At 37.2% G+C, this 18,706-nt stretch overlaps 1 protein-coding gene across 6 annotated transcripts in view; it reads left to right on the forward strand.

Moving 5' to 3' along the window:
* The window catches only part of NTF3 (neurotrophin 3), a 140,177-nt gene extending 121,914 nt beyond the window's left edge, over positions 1-18,263 (forward strand). For all 6 annotated transcript variants that reach the window (XM_074269004.1, XM_074269007.1, XM_074269002.1 and 3 more), the window contains one exon: positions 13,852-18,263. In XM_074269004.1, coding sequence (XP_074125105.1) covers positions 13,852-14,640 — 789 coding nt within the window. In that variant the 3' untranslated portion in view covers positions 14,641-18,263. The remainder of the gene's footprint in view (positions 1-13,851) is intronic.
* The last annotated feature ends 443 nt before the right edge of the window (positions 18,264-18,706 follow it).

Here is an 18,706-nt window from a genome sequence, read left to right on the forward strand (position 1 = left end):
AGGAGGAAACTTAAGTTATTTGTCCAGATTTATACAGTTGAAGGTGTAGAAGTGGAACTCATCCTTTTTTTTTTCTTCTTTTTTTCTATGAATCAGCATATTTTCAATTATATGACAGTGCCTCTCAAACTGAAGCTTTGAAAGATTAAGTGACTTGCCCAAAGTTACACAGTTTATAAAGAAAACAAAACTTTACAAAGTAAAACACAGGATCCCAGAGTGAGAAGGAAGCTCAGAGATCACTTAATTTAACCCTTCCTAGAAAAAGCATGAGTGCTGGTTTTCTAAGAGAGATCATTCAACCTCCAAGTGCCTTCCAACTATCAGGAAACTATGTTTCTTTGGGTGGAATGTAACTTGAGGACAAGAGACTTCATTTTTTTCCCCCTTTTTAACATAGACATAGTGTCTGGTAGTTTAGAGCACACAATAAATATTTGGTGATTTCTTGATTTTAATTTTATTTAAATCAAATTCATTTTTTAAAGTAGTGTTTCATTTTTCCCAATTACATATAAAGACATTCTAACTGATTTTAGTTCTAACTGATTTTGATTTTCAGAAGATCAACTCTTGAGAGAATGTAAAGGAGCTAGACAAGGGAACCATGCTAACTTGGATGAAGATATAGAGAAGATATAGAGAAGGGGTTAATTGGTCCCTGGACAAGAAATAGGAGGACAATCAATATAATAGTGAGGGCCTGAATCATATGCCACTCAAGAACAAGTCAAAGGAAATAAAGTTGTCGGGTTCTGAGGAGAGAAGACAGCAGAAATAATTAAAAATGTGAAGGGTTTTATTATATAGAAGAAGAATTAAGACTCTTCTGCTTCACTCCAGAGAGTAGGAGGAACAGTGGGTGAAAATAGCTTAGTTTAGAAGATTATTTATTCTCGATATAAATATCAAGAATTGTTATTTGTTAGCAATTACTTGTTAATAGTTTAGGCTGCCTAAAGGTAAGAAAGGATGCTCCAAGAAGCAAAGAATTTTTAGAATCAGTAGAATTATTGAAGTAAAGGGGAGAATGATAAAGGGGGAAGTCTTTTTTTTTTTTTTTTTTTTGATTCAAATAAAATAAGCTGCCTTTTGAGACTTTGTCTAACTGAGCTTTTGTAATTCTTTGACTTTATCTGTTTATTCCTAGTAGTTACAACTAGGACCAATTAGCACAAGCAACTTTTGGCACCACATAAAGCAAAAACTTCAAAAAGTTAGAGCTATCTAAAAGTAGAATAGGTTCTCTTGGTAGATAATAAGTTCCCTGTCACCAAAGGTGTTCAAAAAGGTTGAATGACCCTTCTTAAGGATATAAAAACAGGATTCTTGCTTCCAGTAAAAGTCAAACTAAATGTGTAATAAGCTTCTCTCCAATTTTAGAATCATATGCTTCTTTCTTAGGAATGAAGTCAAATAACTCTTCTCTGAAGCAGTATTTCAAATACTTCAAAAGATAAATCACATCTCCCCATGCCTTCTTTTTACGAGGTTAAATATTCCCAATTCCTTCTGCCTTTGCACTTTATGGAGTAGCTTAAGTCCTCTTAATCTCTTGAGGATTGCAAAGATTGTGGTTTATCTGCCTCGTTTATAAAATGTGGAACCCAACACTGAATGTAATTATGCATTTTTGATCTAATGGAAAGGCTATTACTTCCTTAATTCTGGATAGCATTTCTCTTAATGGAGCATTAACTCCCATTAAAAATGGTAGAGGTTTGATCTTTGTAGTTTATTCCCAGTTCCCTCAATTGTAAGAGGACAATGACATGCTAAAGTAAAAGCAAAATCCTTTGATAACCTAAAGACATTATTGACCCAATAGCTTTATCATGTCCTTCAGCTTTTCTCTCCTGACCCTTTACCTGTCCATCCTCAGACAGATAGAAAATGAAGAGTGTAGAATTAGAGAACTGGTACAAGAGGAAGAATATAGATTTAGATTGACTAGAGTGATGTCTCCATACTAAACCCCATCCACTTTTCTCTGTTAGGGCAGGATATGATACCTGTTTAAGTAGACCTTAGGATTTCTATAGCCTCAGGGGATCTCAGCACTAACCTCTTTCACAAAGCTATTAGTTAACATAGCTTTGACATGTGCCATACCTTTCCTTGCTCATTGCCTCAGGGGCAGATGCAAGTAATGTTTCAGTAATATGGAATTCTTTTAACAGCCATACAGTATACGTTCACTGCCTTCAACTTCTTCCCCATTTCAGACTACAGACTGCAGTGTCTTTCCTGTCACTTAACCAGAAAGGATATTCTGGGTCATTCTGTCCATATCTCTACTTCTAGGTAGCATCACTTCTGACAAAGACAGTGTGAGGGGGAGGAAAAGTGGGGGGTGGGGGGAGGGAGAAAGAGACAAAGAGACAGACCAAGAGATACAGAAACAAAGACAGAAACAAAACCAGAGATAGAAACAGATAGACAGAGAAAGAGACTAAGATCAAGAGAAAGAAAAGACTGAGATAAACAGAGACAGAGGGAGACACACAGAGAGAATATGTAAGTATTGAGATATAGGTGGAGTGAAGGAAAACTCTCCTTTGATTCAGTAGTCCAGAATATTGAACCTGAATTTGAATTCTTAGTGCCACTTGCTTCCTTTTCTGTGCTTCAGTTACCTTTTCTATAAAAAAGGGGGGGGGGGAGAGGAAACTGGCCTACATCATGTCCAAAGTTCCTTCTAACTCTATATTCAATGATCCTAGAATTCTTCCCGAATATGCTTTCTGAGACAGGTCCAAAAAAAGGCATTAGGAAAAATCAAAACAAACAAACAAAAAAAAAAACTGTGACTAGTCACAAACAAAGGTTGGCAACTACTTTGCATACAACATGCAAAGAATGTTTTATAAACATTATAAACATTTCATAATTTATTATAAAATTATTATAATGTTTTATAAACATTATAAACATTAATGTGAAGTTTTGTAAACAAACAGGGTAAAACTTGAAGCCAACTTCAAGTGCCACCTTTGACACATACTAGCAATGTGACCCTGGTCAAGTATTTAAGAATTCTGAGCAACTTTCTAAAATTATATGTTTTAGAGAAGGTCCCAAGTCCTATTTCCATCCCTAAAAGCATCTATATTTTAATGTCAAAAAAATCCCATTCTCTGTGAATAAGTCAGTACCATATATTATAGTTGAAGCTCATTTCATTTGAGATCCTGATTACCTGAAGGGCTTCTTTCAATAATAATCCCAATATCTCATACCCTCTCTCAGGATTTCCTTTGCAATGTCTAATATCCTTATATAAAGCTAGAAGGAACTTTAGATTCCATCAAGCCCTCTCCTTCCCCCAGTTTACCAATGAAGAAATGAAGTCACAGAGATTTTTTAAAGTGATTTTCCCAGAGTCAAATAGCCTACATTTGTCAGAGAAGTTACTTGAAACTTGGTCTTCCTCATTCTGAGACCACTTTCCTCTCCTGTGCTTTTGAGTATCTTTAGTTCCTGATGCAACATGTTGATATACATTGTATTTAACCTGACCTCCCCCCAAAAAAATAACCTCTTGAGCAATCAGGAAAACTTGCATTCCCTATTCTAAAAGGCATTTAGCAACCTTTATTTCTTGAGGTCTCAGTTTCCTTATCCATAAAATAAAAATGCTAATAGCACAAGGTTGTGAGAAGCAAATGAGAATAAGTGTCAAGTATTTACAGAACTTAAAGTACAATATAAATGGGAACTATCATAGTAGTAGGTCACAACTTATCTTATGGATCTATATTTTGGAATGCACATAAATACCAAACAAAGAATTAACTCCAGTTTTATCCTTGGTAATATAGGTCCCTATTGTGAAAATTCTTCTCATCCTTTTGGTTCATTTGGTTTTCTCTGTACAACTATAAGAGGGTAGACATTTCCATCTTAAATTCTATCTTCACTGGTCAAATCGTAAATCACCTTTTCCTCCCCCTTTTTTCTGTTTCTTTCTCTCTGTCTATCTTTTGCTGTTGTTCTTTTGGTGCATGGATTTGTCTGAAGAAGCCTGTCATAAAGACATCTCTCTTTGGGTCCACAGGCTGCCATGATTCTCTCTCTCTTCTCCTTATATCTTCTATGGAACTTCAAATATCCTCGCCTTCACTAAGAGTTTTCCTCTCTAATTTCATTTCTACTCTCAGTATTACCCTCTTTATCTCCTATTTTCAGTGGTCAGCTCTGGTGTGGGAACTTCATCCTCACATTGGTGCTACGAAGTCAAAGTTATAACCTTGACAATGAGAATTCATACCACATCCAGTGGATCTCTGACTAAGATATGAGCTTTCCACTTTCCACATTCTTTTTCATAGTATAGTGAAAGTAATACTAAATCTGGAGTCAGAAAACCAGAATATTCTGTCTTTATATAGTTGAATAGCCTTAAGCAACCGATGCAGTTTCTCTGGATCTCTGCATCTATAAAATCAGAGGTTTGGATGTAACAGCTAGATAGTACAGTGAATAGCACATTCGTCCTGAAGTCAGGAGGACCTGAGTTCATATCCAGCTTCAGACATTCAACATTTAATTGTGACCATAGGCAAGTTACTTAACCTCAATTACCTTGCCGAAAAAAAAAAAAATTAGGAGTGGGTTTGATTAACTATTCTTTTAGCTGTCTTTTAAAGTTCCTTCTACCTCTATATCTATAATCCTATGATCATTATCATTCACTTACTCTTCTCCCCACTCTGTGGCCAGCATTGCTATTACCTTTCCTAGGATTAGGAAAGCAGAGTTCACTGACTTTCAAAGTTTCTATCCGAATGAGAAGGATCATAATGATTCATATTTGTTTGGCTCTTTAAGGTTCACAAAATATTTTCTTGCCAGTAATGCATTGAGTTAGGAAGGTATTTTCTCCATTTGATAAATGAGGAAACTGAGGCTCACATAGCTTAAGCAAAGCCAAAAAAATTGGCTTAAGTCAGTGTCAGAGTTGAGATCAGAATTCAGCTATTTTTGGACTCAAGACCAGTATTCTTGTCATACCAAAAAGCCTTGTATATTAGGCGTTCTTCCACTCTCAACACCTCTATTTCTTTGAATCATCTTTAGTGTGAAACACATTGATCATGATTCTAAGCCAAGAAGCAACATATTGGGGAAGGGGGAAAATGTTGTCCTGGAAGTTGGCAAAACTAGGTTTAAATTTTCATCTTGACATAGATTGACTATAGGACTCTGGATATTGACCACATCACTTCCCTTCACTTGAGTTTCCTGATGTCTGAAATGAAGATCATAATATTTGTACTAAATTCACAGGGTTATTTGTGGGAGATGTTCTCTATAAATGGAATTATTATTATTAGTTAAGTTGTTGTTGCTGTTGTTCCATTGTGGGCTTGCTATATGACTTTGGCTTAGTCACTCGACCCTCTGGCTTAATCGTTTTGTAAACTTAATAAAATAAAAGAGAAACAGTAATACTAGCCACCACACCAGAGGTGTTATATGATTGAGAGAGATGACTTTTTAAAAGTACTTTGTGCTCTTGGGAAAGGATGGTGCTATGGAAACACATAGCATTATTCATGAAAGTTCATATTCAGTTTGCTATTTGTTGCATTCCCAAGTCTTTTTCTCCCTTTATCCTTTGGTAAGTCTTTCCTTCCATGTTGGTTTTGGATTCATCTTGTCCCAATGGATTAACCTACGTGTTTCTAGTTTGGATTTCACTGCATTATTTCCATGCTTCTAACCCCCTATGGCTGCCCCAGTCTGATTGGTCTGTCCTCACAGATGTTTGCAACACCTTCCCATTGAGCATCATCTGTACATTTTAATTAATCTGCTGTTTTCTTCCCTCCCCTGCTTCCGGATCATTAATAAAGAGATTAACCAAAACCAGACCAATTCCCAGTAGACCTACCACCGGGAAATCTCTCCCAACACACACAGTTTTGTCTTTTGTCAGGGCATCACATTTATGAAGTCCCATTAACTAGTTTCCAGCTTTCAGAATCTATGCTCAGAGCAAAGCCAATTTGAATTAATTTGCAATTAACATCAGGAGGAAAAAGCTTAGTTGCCTCTATACTAAAGCCTAGATATATTTCTGACACATTCCTTTTTTGTGGTGTGTTTATATGAATGTATATAGACAGATATATGCATATATAATATATATTCACATTCACCTTCTGATTAAAGCCTTGATATAGAACTATTCAAATAAATATTGACCCATAGTAAAAGTTTACTAAATATTGTTTGATTGACTTCTAGATAACTAAGTTATGTTTTTTTTTTTGTTTTGTTTTGTTTTTTTGTTTTTTAGATGATCCTTTCATACCATACTTTTTTGGAAGTTTGCTTTATAAACTCGTGCAGAGTTTTTTACAATAGCCTTATTAAATTTCATTAGTTTTGGCCCATCATTCCCGCTTGTCAGGGTCTTTTTGGATCTGGACTGTATCATCCAACATGTTTAGCCATCCCTCCCAACTTGGTGTCATTTATATATTTGACAAGCCTGCTTTGTATTAATTCATCCAAGGCATTGATAAAAAAAAAAAATGTTGAATGGCATAACACCAAGAATAGATCCTTAGGGCCCTCTTTTAGAGACTCTCCTCCCTCTTATTTCAATCCACAATCTACTCTAGTTTTTGGGTCCAGTCAGTGTCAATTTGGTACTCATCTAAGGATATTCTCATCTCATCTACATCTCTCTTTCTTGTTCATAATTTACAATGAGAGACTTACTAACCTCAATCCAACAAAGCATTCTACAACATCTGTAGCATCCCTCCAAACTGTTAATCCCATCATTCTGTCAAAAAAAATTAGTTACTTTAGTATGTCCTGACCTAAATAAGGCCATGATAGCTGTATTTTCCTTTTCCTTTTCTAAATGCTCACTAATAAAAATTTTAATAATGTTATGTTTAAGGATTTCTAAAGATCCATCTAGCTTCAATATTTTGTGAGTACCCTCAATCCCCAGAATTGTCCTGAAGCCACATGTATGCTTGGCAATTTTTTTTTTTTTTCAAAAAGATTTGACCCTCCCAGGTGATGGGTGATGACTACAGAGTTCCCTCTTTTGGAGTTAGAGCACCTGTCATCATATCCTGACTTTCCTCACACAATTTCCACTTCAATTCTTAGTTTATAAAATAAAAGGGATAATTTCCTTGAGAAGAGATATCCAGAATTACACAGACTTTGTACCTTCCTCAGTATTAAACACAATTCTCTGTACACAATAGACACTTAATATTTGTTGAGTGAATTAATATGTGTATATACATATATATATGTATGTATGTATGTATTCAGGATCCTATTAATATTAAGAGATGAAAAATGACAAGTCTTATCCTTTAAGGAGCTCACAACTTAATCGGAAGAGAAGGAGACATGTACACAAATGAATATAATTCAATTAGAAAATGTTCCAATGAATAGGAGAGGTCAGAGACACCTTAGAGATTTAAAGAGGAAGAGGTTATTTCTAGTTGGAAGGCTTTGTGGAGGTGATGTCACTGGGGTTGGATCTTGAAGGAGGAGAATTTCACTAAGTGGAAATTGGCTGGGAGGAGGTTCTGTTCTATATGTTGAAGGGCTGTCATTTGGAAAAAGGATTAGAATTCTCTTTGGCTCTAGAGAACTGAACTAGGAGCAGTTGGTAGAAGCTGCAGAAAAGCAAAATTTGACTCAATATGAAGATGGGCTTCCTAACAATAAGCATTATCTAAAGTGGAAGCAGGGAAATATCTATCAAAAGGGATTTTTGCTTATTAGGAGTGGTGTCCAGAGATGACTTCCCTCTGACCTGTTTCTATCAACTCTGATCCTTAATGATTCAATTTGCTGATTTCCAAGTTGCTTTCTAATTCTGATAATCTATGCCTGATTCTCTCCTCTTTGTGAGGATAGAGATGAAAATATGGTATACAGTGGAACTTTCTTTATGGAGCAATGACTGAGAGTAAGATTAGCCTTCATCTTGTGTATTTAATTAAGAGTTAGGGTATAGTGCAGAAATACCAGCAGTGACTTGAAATCCCTTGAAATTGTCTAGTGACCTAGCATCATGGGAGATTGCCCCACCTGCCATATGATTATAATTCTATCTTGAACTAAGTACTAGTATAGCCTCTGGAAATAAACTCTCTATGGAATTTGACAACACTGAAGACAAGCCAAATGAAAATTCTTTTGATGCGCTCTTGAACCTCCCTTCCTCCTTCTCCCCCTCCCCCCTCAGGCCCTGCAATTGGCTGAGATGAATTCTATTCCATGGAACTGAATTTAGAAAGAGATCTAGGGGTATAGTTTAGACTCAAAAGACATAGTAAAAGAGTCCCTTAGAGGTACATTTTAACCTAAAACATGTGTGCCATCTTTCTCGTAATAACAATTCACATGTTTAAGACACTGCAGGATTCCTCATAACAACAATGTGAAGCAGATATTTTTTTTTTTTTTATTATGCCCATTTTACAGATGGAAAAAGACTTGGGTAAATGAGTTTCCCAAAAATCACACTTCTAGGAAGTAGAAAAATAAGGTCCCAAGGCCAGATCTCATGGTCCCAAGACCAAAAATACTTTTTAATAACAAACACAGACTATTGTATGTTCCAACTTTGTGCCATCTTATGTACCCTTTTCTTCTTTCTCCCATTTAAACTAGTTTCGGGAAACTTACATGTGTAAACCAAACCAAGGACGAACCAAAAATTGCTCTTTGGGGGCAGGGGAGAGGTATTTCAAGAAGAAGTTAAACTTTATTGGAGTTTTTTTGTTTGTTTGTTTGTTTTCTCTGACTACAAAAAAACAATCTAATATGGAAGGAGAAGCATATAAGCATTGATCAAGGTCATAGAAAACCCAAAGCAGGGGAAGAGGGCTCTATGGAGCATTAACAGGTATTTTGTCTTGGATTTGGTTCAACTACAGATTTGCTAGGTGACTTTGCTAGGTGACACTTTAGTCAGAACACTGGCCTCAAAATTAGGAAGAACTGGGTCCAAATTGTAAAGGGATTTTGCTAGGATCTTTAATGGGTCTTTATCCAGTAATAGCCAAGATAACTCAGACAATTGTTTTCTCCTTTACATAAGAAAAATACAAGTTTTATTAACCTTCACAAATCAGTGTATACAAGGTCAATGGTACTAGACAGGTGAGCAGAGTAATCAGTGATTACTTCAGGTTCCTTCCTACCCTGAATTTCCCTCAGTGCTCTAAGTGAAGGTTGCCTTACAGGTCTTTAGGAAACTGCCTAATTCTCCTCTAGGGTAAACACAGTAGAAATGTGAAAAATATTGGGAAATTCAGAAATTATAAACAAAGCATCCAAAAACCCAACTCAGTTTCTACTTCCTCCATATAGTTTTCCATACCCCACACCCAACCCCTGGGGAATTAGCAAGCAAGTATTACTAAGTACCTACTATGTGCCAGTTCTGTGTATGCATGGGTGCAGACATGCACATGTTCGTGTGTGTGTGCGTGTGTGGGTGTGTGTGTAAGGACTTGGCTTCTCCTATTCCATGGAGTATTTACCTCACAGAGTGTTTTCTACATCCTGGGCTCAAAATACCTGGCGTATTCTTGAGCTCAAGGGATACATGTGAGTCTGGGAGCATTGCTATGGTTCCTGGCCTACACAGAATTGCAAGAGTTCAGATACAAACCTCCTGATTGGATGACTGATCCTCAGTTCTTTTTAGCAGTGACATTTGCACCACCTGGAACTCAGGAAAGGATCATTTTCGTTTCCCTCTTGAAAGACAGTCTTGTTTCAAATTAAAAAAAAAAAAAAAAAAAAAAAAGTGTTACACAATGAGGTACTTAGGTTCAAGACCCCATCCCTGCTATTTGCTCACCATGAGGCTTTAGGCAGATCTTTTTTACTGTTCTCATTCAGTTTCCTTATCAATAAAATAAGAGAATTAGACTAAAAGATTTCTAAAGTTGCTTCTGCTATGACATTTTTGTCATTTCTACTACTGACTATTAGCAAAACTAGTCAAGCATTAACAGGTATTTTCTTGGATTTGGCCCAGCCACTAATTTGCTAGTTAACTTTGCTAGGTGACACTTTAGTTAAAGCACTGACCTCAGAATTAGTAAGAACTGGTTCCAATTGAATAATGTCATTGTTCAGTTGTTTTGATGGTGTCCAACTCTTTGTGACTCCACTTGGGGATCTCTTGAAAAAGATAGTGCTATTTCCTTCTCCAGTTCATTTTATAGGGAGGAAACTGAGGCAAAGAGAGTTAAGTGACTTGGCTAGCATTACAGAGCTTGTGTCTAAAGGCAGATTTTAATTCAATTCTTCTTGACTCCAGGTTCAGTGCTCTATCCATGGTGCCACCTAGCTGTCCTCTGTCATATAGTTGGTGCTTAATAAATACTTGTTTGCTTCCCTTCCCTTCCCTCTTAAGTCTTTGGTATTTCCACCTACAAAAGGAATCGATTAAAGTTTTAAGGGCCTTTCCCATTTGGTTATGTATAATTCAAAGTTCTCTAATTGGCACCATCTTTGGAAAAGAAATCCAGAATTGTCAGGATGGATTCTATAGGAACCTTGCTGTCAAGTTAAGATTGAAGAGAGTTTGCAAATGTTTGTTAGCATACAAAATGGTACCAAGACAACCATCAAATTGCTGTGGGGTATTTTTTTTTTTCCTGTTTAATGTCAGCAGCAACATGTGTGTAAAAAAAGGTATAGCAATAGGTACATATGTATGAGTACTTGCTCTTGCTCTCTTTCTGTCTCTTTCCTCTTTCATTTTCTCATTCTATTTCTCTTGCCTTTTTTCTCCTTTATCTCTCTCTCTACCCTCTCCCTCTCTCTCTCCCTTTCTCTTGACCTGTGGTATTTTTAATCCTATAATCCTGTACAAATTTCTTTCAGGTATTGAATATATAGGATGGTGAACTAATGGTATAGATATATAGCATGGATATATGGTATATAATGGATAGAACTCTGCTTCAAGAGGCAGGGAACCAGTATACTGATTTGTAGATTGCTGTTATTTATAGAGAAGGATATGTATTCTTGTAGAAATCTCTTAAAACAGGTAAGCCTTCCTTTTTTTTTTTTAACCCTCTTCACTATGCTCAGAATTTTCCTAGCTCCAAATTGCATCAACATTGCAACCCAAAGTCATTTATATATCTAATCATATTAAGTCTGTCTTCCTAGCTAAGTCAAATGTCTTCCTTTATCCCTTCTAACCAAATGAAAATATTTTATTGTTTAAAAAAAAAATCTTCAACAGCTGAACCTGTCCTACCTGCCATTTCTCATCAGCTATGTTCAGTTATTAATTCAGCAAACAATTAAACAGAATAGAATACAAAAGTATATAGAAATCAGTTCCTTTGCCCTCAGAGAGCTCCTTGGAAGTTACACAGTGCTTTAAGGTTTACAAAACTCTTGTCACAGCACTTTCTGAGGTAGGTAATATAATCATCAATCCTATTTTAAAAGAGAGGAAACTAAGTCTCAGAGAAGTTAAGAAGTTTGTTCATCTGAACCAGGATTCAAACTCATGTCCTGCTTCTATGTCCAATTTCTTTCTGTGTCTGTTATCTCTCTCCCTCCCTTCCTCCCCTCCTTCCCCCTCCCCCATCTCTCTCTGCTTTTCTGTCTGTCTCTCTGAATCTCTGTCTCAGTTTCTCTCTCTTTTTCTGTCTGTCTGTCTGTTTCTAAGTCTCTCTGTCCCTTTCCCTCTCTCTCTTCTTGTTTTTTTCCCCTCTCCTTCTCTCCACATTTCACTGGTCATAGACAAAATACCTGTGGAACAAAGCCAATTGTGTTAAGTGTTTAAAAGCAGTATAGAAACCAAGTTTCATGGTTCATACAAGAGAGCTCATCATCATCTGAGGGAATCATGGAAGGTTTCATGAAGGTAATGTTTAATCTGGGTCTAGAAGAACAGGTAAGAGTTCAAAAACCGGTGGGGAGGGGGAGAGACAGGAAAAAGAAAGAGTTATACCCCTTGTTTCAGTTGAGTAGGGCTTGCTGTGATTCATAATGCTGTCATTTTTATATAGTTTCAGACCTTTTTTCCCAATTCATCCAAAGCATGGCTAACATCTTCCCTTCTACCCCTCATGCCTTATCCCTCCCTCCTTTAATTGTAATTGTATCTCAAACCTACCTCCTCCCTGAAGCTTTCCCTGATTCAATGTTTCCATTGCCCAACTCAATAGTACCATATGGGGCGGCAGGTCACCACTAGCAACCCCATGTTACAGTAACCTTTCTCTTATAATTACTGTATTTATGTGTGTGGCATCTGTTGTTTGTATTGTCTCCCTGTTAGCATATAAGAAATTGAACTAAATGTAGTCTTAATTCCACACCCAAAGCATTTAACAAAGTAATCATGAAATTTAGCTGGTCCTCTGTACATTTATGCTTATAGACTCTTTGTCTATGATGACTTATTTAATTGTAATCCTATTTGAAAGCAAGATGGATAAAATAATCTCTCTAGATCAACCCTAATTCTGTCAGGCTAGAATTCTCAGACCTTATCTCTGAAATGTTCTTACTTTATCTGTTGAATTTTCTATACATCTTTCAAAATCCATCTCAAGAGCCACTCTTTCTAGGAGGTTTTTCCTAATTTCCTTCTGCTCATAACATTTTCTCCTGCAGACCTCATGTAATGCTTTTCCTCCATCTCTCTGCTGCAATGTGTAGTGTAAGTTAATTTTTTTAATATATCTTTTTTGTTTTGTTTTGTCTGCTCTGCCCTAAACTAGGGGTTATCCTCTTAAATCTTTGTGATATCTTCAGAAGCTAACACCATGGTATGCATACAGTAGGTATTTAATGAATGTATGTTCAATGAACAAATTAGTGAATCTCTGAGTTAAACCTAGCCAACAAAATGATTGGATTAGTGAGCTAAATTGGAGCGCACTGATCTGTGTTTTTCCAAACTTTCTATCATAAATAGCAAAGTGAACGCAGGTTCAGTACAGCAACAGTAACAAAGATCATGGGGCCAGTTTTCATGTTTTCTTCTTGTTTTTGTCTCCAGGTTATCCATCTGTCTATTCATTCCAGAGTGATATAAGGAGCAAGAATAGCCTCTTGTTCCATCCTATATCAGAAAATTAAAAGAGGGATATAGATTTGGACTATCCTTCTTTCAAAAGGAATTGGGTCAGGAAAGTGAGGTTCTGGTGCAAACCTTGCCACTTGGATATTTGCCTCAAGAAGATTTTCTCCGTTCTATAGTTTTCAATATGATTTTGTTTAAAGAATTGATGTTTGGTTTTCCTTCCCGTCTTCCTCTGTGCTCCCAAAAGCAGATAATAAAAATCTATCCATCCAAAATCTCACAAGTTTCTTGTAACATCATAGGATTTAAACTTTATAGCATCTCACAGTTTACTTAGACTAATCTTCTAAGTCAGATGAAGAAGGGAAGGAAACAAATATTTATTAAGCCTCTATTATTCACCAGACATTGTGCTAATTAGTACTTGATAAATATCTCATTTGGTGAAAAACCTCAGAGCAAGACTTGTGAAGTGATTTTTGTACAAAGTCATATAGGTGGTAAGTGAAAGTCAGACTGGAATCTCAGTCTTACTCCAGATGTGGAAGGAGTGAAGATCTAAGAGCTCTTGAAATGAGAAAAGATTTTAATGCCTCAAATATTATAGATTTATCAAGATGAATTTTAGAAAAGATCCACAAAAATTGGGGAAGGGGGGATGAATCAGGTGAGTTCTCTAGGCATTTTTAGCCTTGAGAGCCACATTGATTAAAACTGTATCTTTGGACCCACCACACTGAGTCACTGTAGACCCCATTAATCTTTGTGTTTTCCTTTTTCAGATCTTACAGGTGAACAAGGTGATGTCCATCTTGTTTTATGTGATATTTCTCGCTTATCTCCGTGGCATCCAAGCTAACAACATGGAGCAGAGGAGTGTGCCAGAAGATTCATTAAATTCCCTCATCATCAAATTGATCCAGGCAGACATTTTGAAAAACAAGCTCTCCAAGCAGATGGTAGATGTTAAGGAAAACTACCAGAGCACCCTGCCAAAAGCCTCCCAGGACCCAGAGGGGGCAGAGCCCTTGAAATCAGACTTCCAACCCATGGTTGCAATGGATACAGAATTGTTGCGCCAACAGAGACGCTACAACTCTCCCCGGGTCTTGTTGAGTGATAGCACCCCTTTGGAACCTCCACCCTTATACCTTATGGAGGATTTTGTGGGTAACCCAGTGGTGGTGAACAGAACTTCCCGACGAAAAAGGTACGCTGAGCACAAGAGTCATCGTGGGGAATATTCTGTGTGTGACAGTGAGAGTTTGTGGGTGACAGACAAGTCATCTGCCATCGACATTCGGGGACATCAGGTAACTGTGCTGGGGGAGATAAAAACCGGCAACTCTCCTGTCAAACAGTATTTTTATGAAACCAGATGTAAAGAAGCCAGACCTGTAAAAAACGGCTGCAGGGGAATTGATGACAAACACTGGAACTCTCAGTGCAAAACTTCGCAGACCTATGTCCGAGCACTGACTTCAGAGAACAACAAACTTGTGGGCTGGAGATGGATAAGGATAGACACATCCTGTGTTTGTGCCTTGTCAAGGAAAATCGGAAGAACATAAGTTGGCATCTCTCCCCATATATAAATTATTACATTAAATTATATGATATGCATGTAGCATATAAATGTTTATATTGTTTTTATATATTATAAGTTGACCTTTATTTATTAAACTTCAGCGACTCTACAGTATATAATCTTTTCTCCCCAATAAAATCAGTGTGCTTGTCTCCCTTCAGGCCTCTACCATCTGTTAGACTGTGTTTTGTGCTCTTGCTCTCTCAGTAGCCTCTCTGTAAAATCTGTGTACACCAGTATTTTGCATTCAGTATTGTCAATGCCATGACTGTCATTTTAGTAAACATGTTAAAATCAAATGATTTCAGAGTTGTGTATAGACACATTATACCCCTTATATACTTTTTAATGTTTAATTAAAAAAACTGTTATCTTCTCCACTGCAAGTGATGATGCCCTTTAGCCTCCAAAGAAAAACTTCCATTCCAACTCTCAAGTTCATTGTCAAGGTTATGTATTTATATGTATGCTGTGTTGTCTCTTTTGCCAGGTAGAATTACCAGAAGCCTGGCAATTTTAGTTTTAGGAGATTCTTCCAAACACAATTGTTTGGAGTTTTTATGTTGTTCCTGGTTTTGTTTTTGTGACCTCATGCCTGTGTTTCCTTTTTAAAGTTTTTTTTGGGGGGAAACAATTAAACTTTTTTTTACAGACCTTTTATTTTTGTGGCTACCAGGAAGCAAGGCAAAGTGGCTTATGAAAATAATATATAAAAGATAATTTAATCATAAAATAGTATTTATTTGTGATTAGTTGAATTTCACCTACTGTTGCTGTCTTTTCAATCCACTTTGCAATTCATTTAGTCAGCATCTGCTTTGTGATAGGCATTAGGGATCCAAAGACAGAAAAGGAATAATCCCTGTCCTTTAGGAGCTTACATTCTACCAAGGGAAAACAAAATGTTCACAGATAAGCAAATGTAAAATATGTACATCCCCTTCCTCCTCAGTAATCTGTAGTCTTTGGCCACATCCATATATAGTTGATTTCTGCTTTGGGTATTTGAAAAGTGGGAACTCAGAGTGTTTACTGTTTTGACTGGGTAAGGTATAGCTTGGGGCTGAGCCCTGCCCAGTTTAGGAAGCAAACAATGAAGTGAGAATGGTACTATTATCACTTAACAAATTTTGATGAAAGAAAATACACACGAAGGATCCTGGGTATTTTAACTTCCAGATGATGAAATCATGCTCCATTTTGTGTTTGAGAGCGTGACTAGAACCGGTGCTTCAAGGGAGTTATTCTGTGGAGAATTGGCGTAAGGTCTTTGTGTATCAATCAAAAAACAGACTTGCTACTTTCAATTTCTTTCTCATTTTGTGAGGGTGATCCCAGGTTCACAAAGACTATTCTATGAAGAGCGCAAGCTCTAGAAGATCTTACCAAGAAGGAAAGGCTTCAAGGATATGTGCTATAGTTTTACTTTCTAAGGACCAGGTTAACTAACTTCATAATTGCTCATCACCAAAAGGCTGACTACCAGGTGATAATTTGACTAGGGCCTGGGACCACAGCAGTGCATGAAGTTTGCTGAAACAAGGAAAAATTGTGATTTGTACCACAACAAGCAAATCGAAGATCCTTGAAGTAAGCAATTTAAAATCTCTAATTTGTCATTTGTACACAGCAGCATATATTCTACAGGGCTATATATAGAGCATATGGCAATGCAATGTACTGTTTGATATCAATCTTTTCAAATTGGTTTTTGTATGTAGCTTTGGCTTTGAGAATTTCAATGCTCCCTCCACCTACCACCTGGTTAGTCTAAAATAGTACATATTGGACTTTTCTTTTTCTTCCTTCATCACCCTTCAACCCCCACACCTCACTACCCTATTTGGTAACAGTACTTTTCAGGGTTAAAGTTATGGTTCTGAGAGGAAAGAACAGGCAGCATAATTTATCCACATGAAACATTTTTGTAATTATTACTTCCACTGTGTAATCTTCAAGGCCATAGCATAAAGAGCAGTAGAGGCAGAATTGAGGTCTGAATTGATATACCTGGTGTGAACCAAAGCTATATTTGCAGGTTTATGTATTGTGAGAAGGGAGCAGGAGCATTACTGTCAAGGTGATAAAGATTGATTTTACTTGGACTTTCAGCTGGAGACAGCCTATGTTTTTGGATGCTTCCCTCACCCTAATGAATGGTAGCAGGAGCCAGGGAGGAAACCTCTCGTCTCTTAGGCAGCCTTGGAATTTAAGATTTAGCTTAGCACCCCCAAGAGCAGGTCTCAGGGTCTTTGGCCATGAATTATTGAAAGACAAAGATTTGTGATCTTGTTTAGGTCAGACATTTTCAAGCTAGCAGTATCCTGGACAAATTTTTGTTTTGTTTTTTGTTTTGTTTTGTTGTAAGTTATATGAGTTCACCCTCTGGGGATACCTCTGTTCTTGCTTCATCAATTCATTAAGTAGGTTTCTTGCCCCATCTCTTCTCTCCCCATCATCATTTCCAGTTTGCATAAGTAGGAAGCAGAAGAGAAGAATGGCATTCCAGGCTGGTCAAAGGATGGGAGAGAAAACTTTGTTGTCTAACCTGGAACTTTTCACATTGTGTACCTAAACATCTGTATAAACATCCTACTTAGGGCCAAAGCCCCTCTACCTTCCCAAATGCTTGCCCTTACTTAAAACAGAGTTCAGCCCCTGGAACAATTTGCCATAGTGAGAAAGGCTATGGATATCTTAAGCACAACATATCCAAAGCTGAAGCTGTTATCTCTCCTTCTAAGCTTTCTCTTATTTCTAATTTCCCCCTTATTTTTAAGGGTACCATTATCCTTCCAGTTACCCAGGCTCACAACTCAAGGGTCATTCAAAGCTTCACTCTGAACCCCTTTTTTTCTAATCAACTAAGAATACTCTTTCTACCTTCATAATATCTCTTATATGCCCCCCTTCTTTCCTCTGACACTTCTATTAGCCTAAAATGTGCCCTCATCAGGACTTTGCAATAACCTGCTGGTTGGTTCCCTTACCCCTAACCTGCCACAGGTCTCTTTCACACTCTGGTCTATCTTTTTCTCAGCTCCTAAATATATTCTAAAATGTGACTCTGACCATGCCATGCCCCCTTCCACATACAATAAAGTCCAGTTGTTTCCTGTTACCTCCAAGATCAAATGTAAAATCCTGTTTGGCTTGTAAAGTCTTTCACAATCTGGTTCCTTCCGACCTTTCCAATCTTCTTTCACCTTACTTCCCTCACCATATATATCTTTTTTTTGATACAGTAAATGGCATCTTTGCTGTTACTTGAACATAACAATTCACATCCTGACCATTTTTGTGGCTTGTTCCCCATGCCTAGAACTCTCTCTGTCCTTTGCTCCCTGGATTCCTTCCAATCTCACCTAAAATGCTTCCTTCTTTGAGAAACCTTTCCTAGTCTTCCATAACATTAATGTCTTCCCTCTGAGACTATGTACAATTTATCCTGTACATATCTTTTTTTGTATATAATTGTTTGCATGTTGTCTTCCCCATTAGATTGTGAGCTCCTTAAGAGCAGGGACTGTTTTTGCCTTTCTTTGTATTCCTGACACTCAGCACAGTGCCTGGCACATAGTAGGCACTTAATAAATGCTTCTTAACTAACTTGACGTGTATATTTCCCACCAAGATGAGAGTTTGAATCAATATTCTACCTGTGTGATGGCTATATAATGAGAAGGAAGAGGTCAATGACTGTACCTGGGAATGTGACATTCAAATGAGAATGTTGAAGGTTTTTGAAAGGAACAGAGAGAAATCTGGGGCAGGGAAATGAAGTGTTACCAGTTCCGTTTCAGTAACTTTATTGGCACATCAAGGTATTCCAGTACTGCCAAGGTCAACATAATAAGCCTGCAGGTCCAGAGAAGTAGTTTTCCCATCCCTTTAATGGGGCTTTTCCATCCACTAGTCCCATGTGCTACTTTTCTGAAGGGAAGAAGTTAACTTCTTCTGCTATACAGGGAACTCCAAAGTATCTGAGCAGAAAGTCTCTTTCATTGCCCCCCTCCAGCCCATTTTTACTTAAGGAGACCTGACCTTTC

Source organism: Sminthopsis crassicaudata, chromosome 5 (assembly GCF_048593235.1).
Source record: "Sminthopsis crassicaudata isolate SCR6 chromosome 5, ASM4859323v1, whole genome shotgun sequence".
Lineage (NCBI taxonomy): Eukaryota > Metazoa > Chordata > Mammalia > Dasyuromorphia > Dasyuridae > Sminthopsis > Sminthopsis crassicaudata.